General features: G+C 36.8%; 1 protein-coding gene across 1 annotated transcript; it reads right to left on the reverse strand.

The window, feature by feature from the left end:
* Positions 1–2,770: 2,770 nt before the first annotated feature.
* LOC132549886 (monocarboxylate transporter 12-like) lies at positions 2,771–14,570 on the reverse strand. Its single transcript, XM_060213855.1, has 6 exons — positions 14,496–14,570; positions 13,890–13,985; positions 10,267–10,410; positions 8,726–8,869; positions 4,778–5,572; positions 2,771–3,147 (listed from the first exon to the last, which is right to left on the reverse strand). The coding sequence occupies exons 2-6, from the start codon at positions 13,942–13,944 to the stop codon at positions 2,771–2,773; spliced, it is 1,515 nt and encodes a 504-aa protein (XP_060069838.1). The 5' UTR covers positions 13,945–13,985; positions 14,496–14,570.
* Between the last annotated feature and the right edge of the window lie 884 nt (positions 14,571–15,454).

The following is a 15,454-nucleotide window of genomic DNA, read 5'->3' on the forward strand; positions in this document are numbered from 1 at the left end:
ACGCGATGTATACAATGTACTGATCACACTGGAGTATTCTGTAAACGTCTGTATTTTGACGCGATGTATACAATGTACTGAGGCCGGTAGTCACACTGGAGTATTCTGTAAACGTCTGTATTTTTACACGATGTATACAATGTACTGAGGCCGGTAATCACACTGGAGTATTCTGTAAACGTCTGTATTTTGACGCGATGTATACAATGTACGGAGGCCGGTAATCACACTGGAGTATTCTGTAAACGTCTGTATTTTTACGCGATGTATACAATGTACTGAGGCCGGTAATCACACTGGAGTATTCTGTAAACGTCTGTATTTTGACGCGATGTATACAATGTACTGATCACACTGGAGTATTCTGTAAACGTCTGTATTTTTACGCGATGTATACAATGTACTGAGACCGGAAATCACACTGGAGTATTCTGTAAACGTCTGTATTTTGACGCGATGTATACAATGTACTGAGGCCGGTAATCACACTGGAGTATTCTGTAAACGTCTGTATTTTGACGCGATGTATACAATGTACTGAGGCCGGTAATCACACTGGAGTATTCTGTAAACGTCTGTATTTTTGACGCGATGTATACAATGTACTGAGGCCGGTAATCACACTGGAGTATTCTGTAAACGTCTGTATTTTGACGCGATGTATACAATGTACTGATCACACTGGAGTATTCTGTAAACGTCTGTATTTTGACGCGATGTATACAATGTACGGAGGCCGGTAATCACACTGGAGTATTCTGTAAACGTCTGTATTTTGACGCGATGTATACAATGTACGGAGGCCGGTAATCACACTGGAGTATTCTGTAAACGTCTGTATTTTGACGCGATGTATACAATGTACTGAGGCCGGTAATCACACTGGAGTATTCTGTAAACGTCTGTATTTTGACGCGATGTATACAATGTACTGAGGCCGGTAATCACACTGGAGTATTCTGTAAACGTCTGTATTTTGACGCGATGTATACAATGTACGGAGGCCGATGTATACAATGTAATCACACTGGAGTATTCTGTAAACGTCTGTATTTTGACGCGATGTATACAATGTACTGATCACACTGGAGTATTCTGTAAACGTCTGTATTTTGACGCGATGTATGCAATGTACTGAGGCCGGTAATCACACTGGAGTATTCTGTAAACGTCTGTATTTTGACGCGATGGCATTTCGTCGCTCTTTAAGTTCTTAACAAAAAAGAAAAATAAGGAATTTAGTAACCACTATGATTGCTATATAAGCAGTGTACAGAATCTGTAAGTAGCGTAATCAAACATTGGCGCAATAATTTGCTAAAATAAAAAGAGCTAAAAAATTCTCTTAGAATATGTAAATTTACAGTATGAGATAGCATAACGTTCAGTTGTACGATAGAATCTATCTGCGGACACGGACAACCACGTCGGGCCCTTTCCGGCCTTTTCTTTATAGAAACGGGACATTTGCTGTATAATTTGAGCGCGAAAATAGCTAGAATAAAATTTCCACCAAAATATGTAAATTTATAGTTTAAGATAGTATACGCTATGAACTATTTATGGAAAAGGGTAAATCTCATGTCTCCATAGCAATGGGACAATTTAATGTATAAATAAATAAATTCAAGGTGATATGTTCACTGGGGTGGGTGGGGTGGTGGTGGAGGGTTACATGTCTTCTGACCAGCAATGTCCAAAAATTGAAAGTTATTATAGTTTTACATTAGCTTTGAGGTTGAAGATCGAAAAAGTGTAAGAAATACGGAATTATCTTTTAACCGGAGATATGATTTTGTAGCAGAACAATAAACAATAGCACGATTTTGTAATTTGGACAGAGTGGGTAGTCTTAACTTGTATTTTATCAAAACTCTGTAAAGTTTTTACAAAATTTTCCTTTCAGCATCACAGACAAGTGTGATAGAATTCGCTTTTAAATGCTTAATATCATTAAACCTTATGGTATGTAATATTGAGGAGAACACAGAACAAAAAGTTCGTGTGTCAAATATCGTACAGCCGATCATTTTTGCGAGGATGATATTTGCGCTATTTCGCGGTACAATAAGATGGTCACAACAATCAGTTAAATACGAACCACGTGTGTATAAGATAGGAAGATATCCTTTTACATTCAGGTCGAGAAATCTTAATTTGTTCCCACATAAAATCATCGTGTTTAAAGGAAATCGCAAACAAATCTAGACCCGTAAAAATGTCCAGCTTTACAGAATAACATCCGGGAATTTAGATAAACAACAGGATAGTATGCTCGTTAGATTTTGAATCTCAAACGTTTAAATATCCTAGATATGAAGTATTAAATAGTGTTGATAGAGGAAGTTTCGAAATAAATCATATTTGCACTAGATGGAAGGCATAACATTCATAGAGTGATTGAGTGGTTCAGTAGTAGCACACTCGCCTTTCAACGAGCCGTCCGGGGTCCGAATCTTGAAAAGGTAAGGGGTCACCTGTTCGACGGGAAGAGTTTCCTCCCACGGTAACCCCCGCCCTCGTGCGCTTACCTCCGAGCCAACAAAGGTAATCAGAATAAATTGTTTCGCGATTGTTGTAAAATTACAAAGTTAAAATTAAATTTCTGAAATATGACGAGATGTTTAACTTGTGATGATAAGCTTGCGCCAGACGGGACGTTGGACGAACATGAGTAACACCATACCCACCTAAACGCTAAATGTAACACAACAACACACATCATAGTATGACATATAATGCTACATACATATTTATACCACCGTAATTATCATACATCAATCTCTTCTGTAGCTGCAATAGGTGCCAGCAGTTCTGAACGGTCGTCATCTTTTGAAGTCGGATGTGAGGATTTTGTTTCATTTTCTGCAATAATATCCCTTTCACGTATTAAAGAAACTTTAACATGTTCTTTAGAATCATAATTATCATGACGAATTGTAGAAGATCGCCGAGCTATATCGCTAGTTCTAACATATTCTTCAATTTCTTCCTCATGATCATCTCTTTTCTCTTTGTCACCAAAATCATAACAAAATAACTTTAAAATCAAAGGCTCAGCCAGTAAAATGGCCGTCGTTAGGAAGTGAAAGGTTCCCATCATCCTAAAAGATAAATTCCAGTCACCAGTAGCATCTTCGATCCAGCCTGAAAGTAAACAAACGATTTGTCTGTATAAAAACCAAACGATTTGTCTGTATATAAAAACCAAACGATTTGTCTGTATATGAAAACCAAACGATTTGTCTGTATATGAAAACCAAACGATTTGCCTGTATATAAAAACCAAACGATTTGCCTGTATATAAAAACCAAACGATTTGTCTGTATATGAAAACCAAACGATTTGTCTTTATATCAAAACAAAACGATTTGTCTGTATATGAAAACCAAACGATTTGCCTGTATATAAAAACCAAACGATTTGTCTGTATATGAAAACCAAACGATTTGTCTATATAAAAACCAAACGATTTATCTGTATATAAAAACCAAACGATTTGCCTGTATATAAAAACCAAACGATTTGTCTGTATATATAAACCAAACGATTTGTCTGTATATAAAAACCAAACGATTTGCCTGTATATATAAACCAAACGATTTGCCTGTATATAAAAACCAAACGATTTGTCTTTATATCAAAACAAAACGATTTGTCTGTATATAAAAACCAAACGATTTGCCTGTATATAAAAACCAAACGATTTGTCTGTATATAAAAACCAAACGATTTGCCTGTATATAAAAACCAAACGATTTGTCTGTATATAAAAACCAAACGATTTGCCTGTATATAAAAACCAAACGATTTGTCTGTATATAAAAACCAAACGATTTGCCTGTATATAAAAACCAAACGATTTGCCTGTATATAAAAACCAAACGATTTGTCTGTATATAAAAACCAAACGATTTGCCTGTATATAAAAACCAAACGATTTGTCTGTATATAAAAACCAAACGATTTGTCTGTATATAAAACCAAACGATTTGTCTGTATATAAAACAAAACGATTTGTCTGTATATAAAACAAAACGATTTGTCTGTATATAAAACCAAACGATTTGTCTGTATATAAAACCAAACGATTTGTCTGTATATAAAAACCAAACGATTTGTCTGTATATAAAAACCAAACGATTTGTCTGTATATAAAAACCAAACGATTTGTCTGTATATAAAAACCAAAACCAAACGATTTGTCTGTATACAAAAACCAAACGATTTGTCTGTATAAAAACCAAACGATTTGTCTGTATATATAAAACCAAACGATTTGTCTGTATATAAAAACCAAACGATTTGTCTGTATAAAAACCAAACGATTTGTCTATATAAAAACCAAACGATTTGTCTATATATAAAAACCAAACGATTTGTCTGTATATAAAAACCAAACGATTTGTCTGTATATAAAAACCAAACGATTTATCTGTATATAAAAACCAAACGATTTGCCTGTATATAAAAACCAAACGATTTGTCTGTATATAAAAACCAAACGATTTGTCTGTATAAAAACCAAACGATTTGCCTGAAAATAAACGAACGATAACATTTATTGAGGAATTAATTCGTGGGAGATTTATTTTCATCGATATCGAAAGGCAAACATATTGATTTTCTTTAAAATTACTTAAATGGAACCCCACGTAAATGTAATGTATCTACAGTCTAAAAACCACAAACCAAAATCATGTTAAAGGATAGCTAATCCTAAAATCCGAAATGGAACTCTTTTTATCGAAACTATATTACATATGAATTAATTACCCATTCCCGGTTGGCTGAAAGCTATCGCTGAGGACATGAATATATAGAGCAGACCAAAGGCTGACGTCAGCTCAATCAGAGGCACACAGTCCAATAGAACGACGGCCATCAGACTCCAAAAGGCTCCCGGGAATATTCCTACCGCCAACCCGTACGCCACCATGACGGGAAATGTCTTAAAACACGGTAACAAAATAGCAGCAGTACCACTCGCTACACCTGAGAATATCATTATTACGCTGTTTGATATGTATTTCTTGTCTGCGAACCAGCCAAATAAAGCTCTCGTTAAAACCTCAGCCGCTCCGATCATAGAAAATGCCAAAGCTACTTCATTTTCATGGAATCCAAGAGACTGCATATGCGCAGGAAACGCCACGAAGTTTGCTGCGTATGCCAAGATATTTATTGTAAACACCATAATAAACATTGTTAAGCGTGTATTACGCAGTAATTTCAGGTAAACATTACAGGTTTTTTCGGTTGTTCGAGTCTCTTTGTGACCTTGTTTTTCGTCAACTGTACTTTGATCAAATGGAGTATGGTTATCTGTTAGTTCCAGGGGCTGTCGTAAGAGGGCGCCAGCTACACACATGTGAAGTATAACACCACTGATAATAATCATTGCTCCGGTGACACTGAATGTATCGATACAGTATTGATAGAGGTACGGGAATACAAAGCTACTAAGTCCGCTACCCGATACCATTATCCCATTGGCAAGTGCCCGTCTCTTCACAAAATAGAAACTAACAATAGTTCCACAAGGAGCAAATGCAAGTCCACTGCCAAACCCTGGGAAAAAAACGATAAAACTTTTTTTTTCAAACATACAGGTTAAAAATATCTTTGCCAATATATTTACATTCCAGGCTTGTCTTGTGAAATATTCAGTCGTACAACAGGCATGTAGCCTACATGACGACTTAATTCTAAAATTAAGAACAATTATTTTCTGAAATTACTTACCTATTTATTTTTATCACGAGTCATCTTAAAGAGCCAGACCAACTCCGTTATAGATATTTTTCATATTTTATTGACTGGAAATGTTGTTGTATACTAATAGATACTATATAGACAAAGACTTGTATAAAGTTTCGAACTTGAAATTGAAAGGGTACCGGAGATATCGGTGCCGGAATTAGTCTCATTAATCAACACCAGGATATGAATATTGATGAGGAAAAGTCACGTGATACGTTTAGACGCAGTCAGAACCAAAACAAAAATGGAGGATGAGGTGAGTAGTACGTCCATGTGACATCGCTTGTAAAGAAATTTTACCCGATAAATGCAATCAATACTCTATATATCATGTATGGAAATCATCTAACGTATGTATTGATCACATCTTTCAATGCTTAGATATGACACAAAAACGTGCAGATTGCGAGAAAACTACGATTAATTGCAAAGAGACCCTCAAAGGGGGCTACGATACGGTAACGAACATATAGAACATCGCGAAATGGATATATCTAAAGCGAATATTCGATGATAAGAGTATCTATGAATATAATTTTAGAGTGATGCTACACGAGAGAGCCAAACAGAGAGCGATACAGAGTATGAACCAGCCATCTTTCTTCTTTTCGTCTCAGAGTCCGTCAAAACACGTTTTCTTCCCCGCTTCCCTCGCACGCTTTCTGCTATGTTGGAAGACGACAGATTTATTTACAGTTCTTTGCGCATGCGTCAGAGGGCAGGACTTCCTGCATAGTTATGAATTAGCACTGAGTCGTTTCGAATTCTTTTTTTAAAACTATTTATTACGCTAGATTGGTAGCGATTTACTTTAAAATTGCGGTATTACAGGGTTAGTGAGAACTTTTGCTACCCGAGAAAAATAGAAAATCATGATTTTTTATATAAAATAATATCGGTCGAGGAGTGGGTCTGGCTCTTTAAGGTGCATAGATGTGTGACAAAATACGCTATAATCCATCATTAGTACTGTAACATATCATGTCGTGAAATCCATTCAAATATTGGTTGTGATGAGGCGATTTTAATAGGCACTGATCCTTCAGTAAAAGGATATAGGAACTGAATGTCTTGGTTCCTCACAAGTAACCTTCACGGTATATGTTGTCAAATCATAATATTATTTCCTTCCTTTGTGCGTTTGCAATACTGAGACACAAATATTATCCATCATGACGAGAAGATTCTCACGAACGCACACATAGAAACTGAGAAAAAATGGAGTTATCTTCCTTCTGTCAGTAAACGGTACACTATGAGCAATCTGATACAAAGATTTAATAATCCGGAATTTGAAAGTCACAGAGGAAACTAAAACAAAAATTATAGAATGATTGTCTGTTTGGAAAATAGGATCCATGTCTTACAAAACTATACGGGCGAGACAAGACAGTATAATTTTTTTTCAATGTTACATGGATCGGCGATCTGGAACCCAAGCATATTGATTTGGCTCAGAGTGACAGGTCACTACACACTTTTCTACACCAGTCTTTCTTTATTTATTTTTTATAATTGATAATTTTATATCATTATTTTTTCACGTTTTTTGTTACAATTCCTACACAAGATCATACAATTATCCTTCCAGCCATGCATTTCTACTTCCACACCAATTATGAAGGAACAGAAACGCCACAGTCTCGCTACACATCACCAGGATCGATTCGTGTAAGTACACGCTAGGGAAATAAGCAAATACGCATCCCTTTCCTGAAACGGTCTCATAACGGAGTCGCATTTTAACATTTAAGTACATGTAGAATAGTTATGTCACAAACGGATGACGTCACAATGCTTGCTTCACCGATAATGATTCCGTCTATATACATTCCATCATTAATTCTGACATTGTTGAGGGAACGGAAAGTGATGTCGGAAATAATAAAATTTAATTCAGTATCAGGATTTTAAACTTTATCACTTAACTCTGTGTTTGAAATATTTCAGTCCACTTTACTGAAAGATAAATCCTACCGACATCACGGTCAGTTTTTCTCTGATTTTTTCATTATCATTATTGCAGATATATGTCGAGTTTATCACCTTCCGAACAACGACAGTTGGTTTTCACTGAAGTATGCACATAATCAAGTTATCAATAACTATAGCAAGAGGCCCACGGGGCCTAAACAGTCATCTGACTACACTTTCATCAGGCAGAAATGCCATTTTTCTACTTTGAATGAAATCTTACTAAAAAGCTGTTATCCATGATTCAGATGGTAGTTTTGGTAAGGAGTATGTAACTGTAACAAGTGTTACATATTATTTAACAGGAAAGTTTTCAGACAGCAGTTAACCCTAAATCTGAGTCAGTTTCCTTTCTGTAGGCACAGCCCTTGTGTCATAAGGGGCTAACCCTGCCTCCTATATATAATAATGTATGTAATAGGTGTTACACAGCAAAGCCATGATTGCGCAATCATGTAACAAAATGGCCTCCCTTTCATGACAAAGTTTTGACAAAGTCGAAAATTAACAACACTTTGTTGGGTACCTTTCCTTAATGTTAAGCCAGTATATAGCTCTATGGCACCAGTAGAACTAGAAGTTTAAAATATAAACTTGGTCAGGATCATCTCAGGATCAATTCAGACAAGTTGGTACTCAATCCCACGGGTGGAACTTTAGATGAAGTTTAAAATGTCAAAAGTTTACGCACGCCGGACGACGGCCGAAACACTATTACTGGAAAAGACAACTTTATTTGTTGATCAACAGTTTGGATCTGTAACTTTTTGTGTCATATATGATTACGTTTGCACACAAAAAGTAATGTCGTCTGTAAAACAACAGTTTTCCTACTGAACTGATCACGACAATGTTGGCATGTTAATATCATTTATTTCACAATCATGAATTGACTAAGAATAATAAAAAATTGCCACGCCCATAACAAAATCCGGTTATGAGAAAATGGAAATTTACTTACAGTGTCACTATCTGTCTCTTACTTACCACAGATCACTCCGATTGTCAGAAACATCCACTCCATTCGTGGCACAAAGGCACTGATGAAGTAGCCGATAGACACGAGAAGCCCGCCAAACATGACCACAGCCCGAAACGAGAAAACTCCAACGAGATAATTAGCCAGAGGTCCTATATATAGAAAATACTATACATTGATAATCGTACTGATAATTTTCTTGTTCATCCAAAAATGAAATTACGCTGAAGATCTTCTGCATGATATGGCTTGGAATGAATTCACATATAAGCTGCAAAATCGAAGAAATAGTAGATATTAAAGAAAAAAAAATATATATATAGGGACACCTACCTACACAAAAATAGTATACCTACCTACAGCGGCAACTACCCACACAAAAATAGTAAACCTACCTACAACGACACCTACCGATATCAAAAAAAGTATACCTATCTACAGCGGCACCTACCCACACAAAAATAGTAAACCTACCTACAGCGACACCTACCCACACAAAAGAAGTATACCTAACTACATCGACACCTACCGATATAAAAATAGTATACCCACCCACAGCGGCACCTACCCACACAAAAATATTAAACCTACCTACAGCGACACCTACCCACACAAAAAAGTATACCTAACTACAGCGACAACTACCCATACAAAAATAGTAAACCTACCTACAGCGACACCTACCCACACAAAAGAAGTATACCTAACTACAGCGACATCTACCCACACAAAAATAGTATACCTACCTACAGCGGCACCTACCCACACAAAAATAGTAAACCTACCTACAGCGACACCTACCCACACAAAAAAAGTATACCTAACTACAGCGACAACTACCCACACAAAAATAGTAAACCTACCTACAGCGACACCTACCGATATAAAAATAGTATACCTACCCACACCAAAATAGTAAACCTACCTACAGCGACACCTACCCACACAAAAAGTATACCTAACTACAGCGACAACTACCCACACAAAAATAGTATACCTACCTACAGCGGCATCTACCCACACAAAAATAGTACACCTACCTACAGCGACACATACCCACACAAAAATAGTATACCTACCTACAGCGACACCTACCTACACAAAAATAGTATACCTACCTACAGCGGCAACTACCGATATAAAAATAGTAAACCTTCCTACAACACCACCTACCAACACAAAAATAGTAAACCTTACTACAGCGACACCTACCCACAAAAAAATAGTAAACCTACCTACAGCGACACCTTTTCACACAAAAATAGTAAGCCTACCTACAGTGACACCTACCCACACAAAAATAGAATACCTACCTTCAGCGACACCTACCCACACAAAAATAGTAAACCTACCTACAACGACACCTACCGATACAAACAGTACACTTACTGAAAGCGACACCTATATATGTACAAAAGGTTGCACCTATATATGTACTTAAAGCGACACCTATATGTGTACTTAAAGCGACACCTATATATGTACATAAAGCGACACCTATATGTATACTTAAAGTGACACCTATATATGTACATAAAGCGACACCTACCTAGAGCGAAGCAGAGGAAGAACATAAGACTACTAATCCAGGCTGTATTTCCAGCACCAGCGTCATACTTCTCTAGGAATTCGTTGTACAGGATACCAAACGCTTTGCACGTGCCAACTAACGTCATGTACAAGAGGGTACACGCTGTAACGAAATGTTTGTTACACTACATATGGTCAAAAATTCAGGATCAATTTCTAAATGTTTTGTTGTTATGTTGGGGTGGGGTAGGGGTGGGGAAGGGGTAGATGTTCGGGTGTGTGGGCTATGGGTGGGGTAGTGATGGGTGTGGGGTAGGGGTAGGGTAGGGGTGGTAGTAGGGGTAGGGGTGGGTTAGGGGTGGGAGTGACACAGCGACACATACCCACACAAAAATAGTATACCTACCTACAGCGACACCTACCTACACAAAAATAGTAAACCTACCTACAGCGGCAATACCGATATAAAAATAGTAAACCTCCCTACAACACCACCTACCAACACATAAAATAGTAAACCTTACTACAGCGACACCTACCCACACAAAAATAGTAAACCTACCTACAGCGACACCTTTTCACACAAAAATAGTAAGCCTACCTACAGTGACACCTACCCACACAAAAATAGAATACCTACCTACAACGACACCTACCGATACAAACAGTACACTTGCTGAAAGCGACACCTATATATGTACAAAAAGTTGCACCTATATATGTACTTAAAGCGACACCTATATGTGTACTTAAAGCGACACCTATATATGTACATAAAGCGACACCTATATGTATACTTAAAGTGACACCTATATGTGTACTTAAAGCGACACCTATATATGTACATAAAGCGACACCTATATATGTACATAAAGCGACACCTATATGTATACTTAAAGTGACACCTATATATGTACATAAAGCGACACCTATATTTGTACTTAAAGCGACACCTACCTAGAGCGAAGCAGAGGAATAACATAAGACTACTAATCCAGGCTGTATTTCCAGCACCAGCGTCATACTTCTCTAGGAATTCGTTGTACAGGATACCAAACGCTTTGCACGTGCCAACTAACGTCATGTACAAGAGGGTACACGCTGTAACGAAATGTTTGTTACGCTACATATGGTCAAAAATTCAGGATCAATTTCTAAATGTTTTGTTGTTATGTTGGGGTGGGGTAGGGGTTGGGAAGGGGTAGATGTTCGGGTGTGTGGGCTATGGGTGGGGTAGTGATGGGTGTGGGGTAGGGGTGGGGTAGGGGTGGGAGTAGGGGTAGGGGTGGGTTAGGGGTGGGGGTGAGGATAGATTAAGGAGTGGGGTGGGGATCAGTCATGTTTGTATACTTTTCTATGAAAATTGACAGAGACATCGGTAGCAGAGCAACTTTCAAAGAAGACGGAGTATTGTGATTCAGCAGCTGAAAATAGCAATGTCAATTTTATGAAAACATGGGGACGAAGATTACAAAACTTTTCCCTAAGAAAACATGGAGACAAAGATTACAATTACAGGCTACAAACCAACACATTTCCCTGAGAAAATATGGAGACAAAGATTGCAAATACAGGCTATTTTAGAGACTCATGCAAAAAGACATTTCAAAATCTCTAGTAAAACAAACATACCGTAAAACGACAGTCAGAACCTACAGTCACTTTCCTAAGTAATTTCGAGATATCGATGAAAGTTCATAAAATCTCCCCCCTTTAACCTCAACATAACATGATTCATACCGTAAATATATAGATGTAACAGCTTATTGCGTCAGCTCAGCGACATGTTCAACCGACAGCAGTTTTCATGATAAATAATCTGTGAAGCCATCATTTAACTTACAAAAAATATTAATAACAGCATAAAACTCGTTCAAATGAGAAGGAAGTGAATCTGATCCAAAAATTACATACTCTGAGCGTTGTCTGGTAGTACCGGAACGTTTCACGCAGCGAAACTAAGGGAGGTAACTGTTACTACTTTTTAATGTTCATTACAATATCGTTGTACATAATGAAATATTTGTGTCTCTACTTTGTCCGAAATTCGGTACATTTGTTTTTGTTTCTAAAATACCATAACTGTTAATGAGATGTTAAATGATGTAAAACCATTGCCTATATATGTGTAGTTATATTCCTTACTATGTTGTCAAATCATAGAAACATTTTGTCACCGGATATATTACAACAACCATGACCCACGACTAAATAATGTGATTTAGATTATGTACAACGCACAAAATGCTCATATCTAATAATGCTTTTACCCAGGCAAGAGGAAAATTTAGATATTTAATACAATTCCAAATCATATTATTGTAAGTTTAATTTCGAGCCCAGGAGGGTTGGGTAGTGGTTAAGTAGGGTCTAAATGACATCCCTAATCCGCCGAAAGAAATTACACCATACGGATGTCTTTTGAATAATTACAGGCCCCTACCGCTAGTCAAACATAACGTGTAAAATAATATGTCTTTTAAAGCGTCCTGATTATTTATAAAATTAGAGTTATCACCCATCACTACACAACTACAGCTTGGCTGCACTTAAAACCGTGCATTGTATAGACGTGCCTGCCTTTTCAAACTGTATATCATTACTTTGGCTCGCATTGTTTGTCACACTAGTTGAACATCTTTCAAGTAAAAATATCCTTATTTAGAATACGTGTAACTAGAAACCCATTATCTTACCATCCAGATCTGTTCAACATATAAATCACATCCGTGTTTGAATACAGGTGTGAAATGTTTTCAACTGGTGTTTTAAACGATATATGGCATCTGCTTGTAAATATACGTTATGTAGCGTTGTTAAAATATACAAAATTAATAATTTGTGTGTATTTTACAAAAATACAATGCAAAAAAATGTTATGCACCAATTCACTCCTATATCTATATTGGTACTGGATCTTCTATATCTAGAATTTAGTAAGTAATGTCGACAGTACGGTCCTATATTGGTACTGGGTCCTAACAAACAAACGTTGGATACGTGTTACTGGAATATATATATGATCAATGAAGTAATAACGACAGTACAGAAACGCGAATTGTCAAATTTTCGAGGCGATCTGTCCCTTTATTAAGACACAAAATATTGAAGTACATAGGTTACGTCACAAACACAGAATATGAAACACAAACTGAAAAAAACGATTCATGTACCAAAAATGTTTAATTGATGAAATCTCGTTATGTTGTGTACAATAACATATAACCCTAACCTTACACTCAGTGGCTATCGTAAGCAGCTACCGAGATTTCTTTTAACAAAAAAAAAAAAAAAAAAGATAAAATTGATACTTGAATCACCGTCTTTCATTCAAAAGCTGAAGAAGGGGGTTTGGCCTTTCTAATAGGGCGTTTGTCGGCCGAAGAGGATTATCGTGACACATACATTTCAATTACCATTCACAATCGTTGTACAAAACTTAGCACGTGTTTAATGTTCTATGTACGTGATGTAACTATGTAATACTTCGCGCCTTGATAAAGGGTCAGATTGTTTCGAAAATTTTACAATTTACTTGTCCGTACTGCCCTTTTTAACTTCATCAATTCATGAATTTATCTGGAAATGAACAAAAAGAGGTTTTCCTGAAGGGTTTGAAACATTGCAGTAGGTTTTACCTACCGATCAGAATGACCCACGCATAACCACCGTCCACGGTATTCCTGTTGGAGGACATCGCTGGTGTGGTGGTCTGTCACTTTATCAGTATTCCTCGTTCTATTGAGAGATATAATTTAGTGTCATTTAAATGCATTTGAAAGATTTTGCAGATAAAACCACATATATACTCGGAAACTTAGAATTAGATTAATCATACGCGGGTATATATTGTGTTCTGGTTATATCCGCTTTTAACAGAAGTACAGATAGTTTAAATCTACCACGACAAGATAAAAAAAAACTACATCTACATACACTCCTTGTCACCAACAGAGGATCGAGTTTAACCTCGGTTACATCTGTGTGAACTACGATAAGAACCATGTATAAGTGATTATAGCCAGCGCTTTGTGGTATTATGTATGGTAATTCAACTCAAACAAGCGGTCCATACTGGAACATTTAAAAAAAAAAAAGATATTAAACTTGTTGTAATATTAACAAATAAATTAATTTTGTGTCTTTCTTTTAAATAGCATTGCGCACAGGATAGTGTCACGCTTTGCGTTGTATGTACGTGTCTTATTTACATATAGACATTTATTATTCCAACTTATAAAATCTAACCTGTTGTAAGCATGCGAGGGATCTGACTGTGGGAGGAAACCCCTTCAGAGAATCGAACCTCGGACGGCTAGGTGAAAGTCAAGTGTGTTACAACTGTGCCACGGAATCATCGCCTGATTATGATGATGGATCGTTTTCTAGAATAAGAAGAAGAAGAAGAAGAAGATGATGATGATGATGATGATGATGATGATGATGATGATGATGATGATGATGATGATGATGATGGTGATAATGAAGATTGGTACATGAGTATGTGCCGATGTTTTGTTAAAATCTTGCGAAATATAAAACAAATTTTGAAAACACGCTTCAGTGCAGACATGGATCAGGCAGTTTAAAATGTGCATCTTGTTGAACAACTTGCGCTCGCTTTTAGGCAGTGTCCATTTCATATTAATTGGTGACGTCACAGTTACATTTAAGTTTTAATCATAACCTGACATTCTCGTGTTAAAGCGACGTCACAATTCTAGTAAGATATTTGATGTTTTCGCACGTTCTAACAGTGTATATTTTGGTTTTAAGTGACGTCAAAGTTCTAGTCATACGCCTGACATTTTCCTGTAAAAGTGACGTCACAGTTCTAGTCATACACCTGACATTTTCCTGTAAAAGTGACGTCACAGTTCTAGTCATACACCTGACATTTTCCTGTAAAAGTGACGTCACACTTCTAGTCATACACCTGACATTTTCCTGTAAAAGTGACGTCACAGTTCCAGTCATACACCTGACATTTTCCTGTAAAAGTGACGTCACAGTTCTAGTCATACACCTGACATTTTCCTGAAAAAGTGACGTCACAGTTCTAGTCATACACCTGACATTTTCCTGTAAAAGTGACGTCACAGTTCTAGTCATACACCTGACATTTTCCTGAAAAAGTGACGTCACAGTTCTAGTCATACACCTGACATTTTCCTGTAAAAGTGACGTCACAGTTCTAGTCATACACC

Source organism: Ylistrum balloti, unplaced genomic scaffold (genome assembly GCF_031769215.1).
Source record: "Ylistrum balloti isolate Yb309-2 unplaced genomic scaffold, AGI_CSIRO_Ybal_v1 Utg370086, whole genome shotgun sequence".
Classification (NCBI taxonomy): domain Eukaryota; kingdom Metazoa; phylum Mollusca; class Bivalvia; order Pectinida; family Pectinidae; genus Ylistrum; species Ylistrum balloti.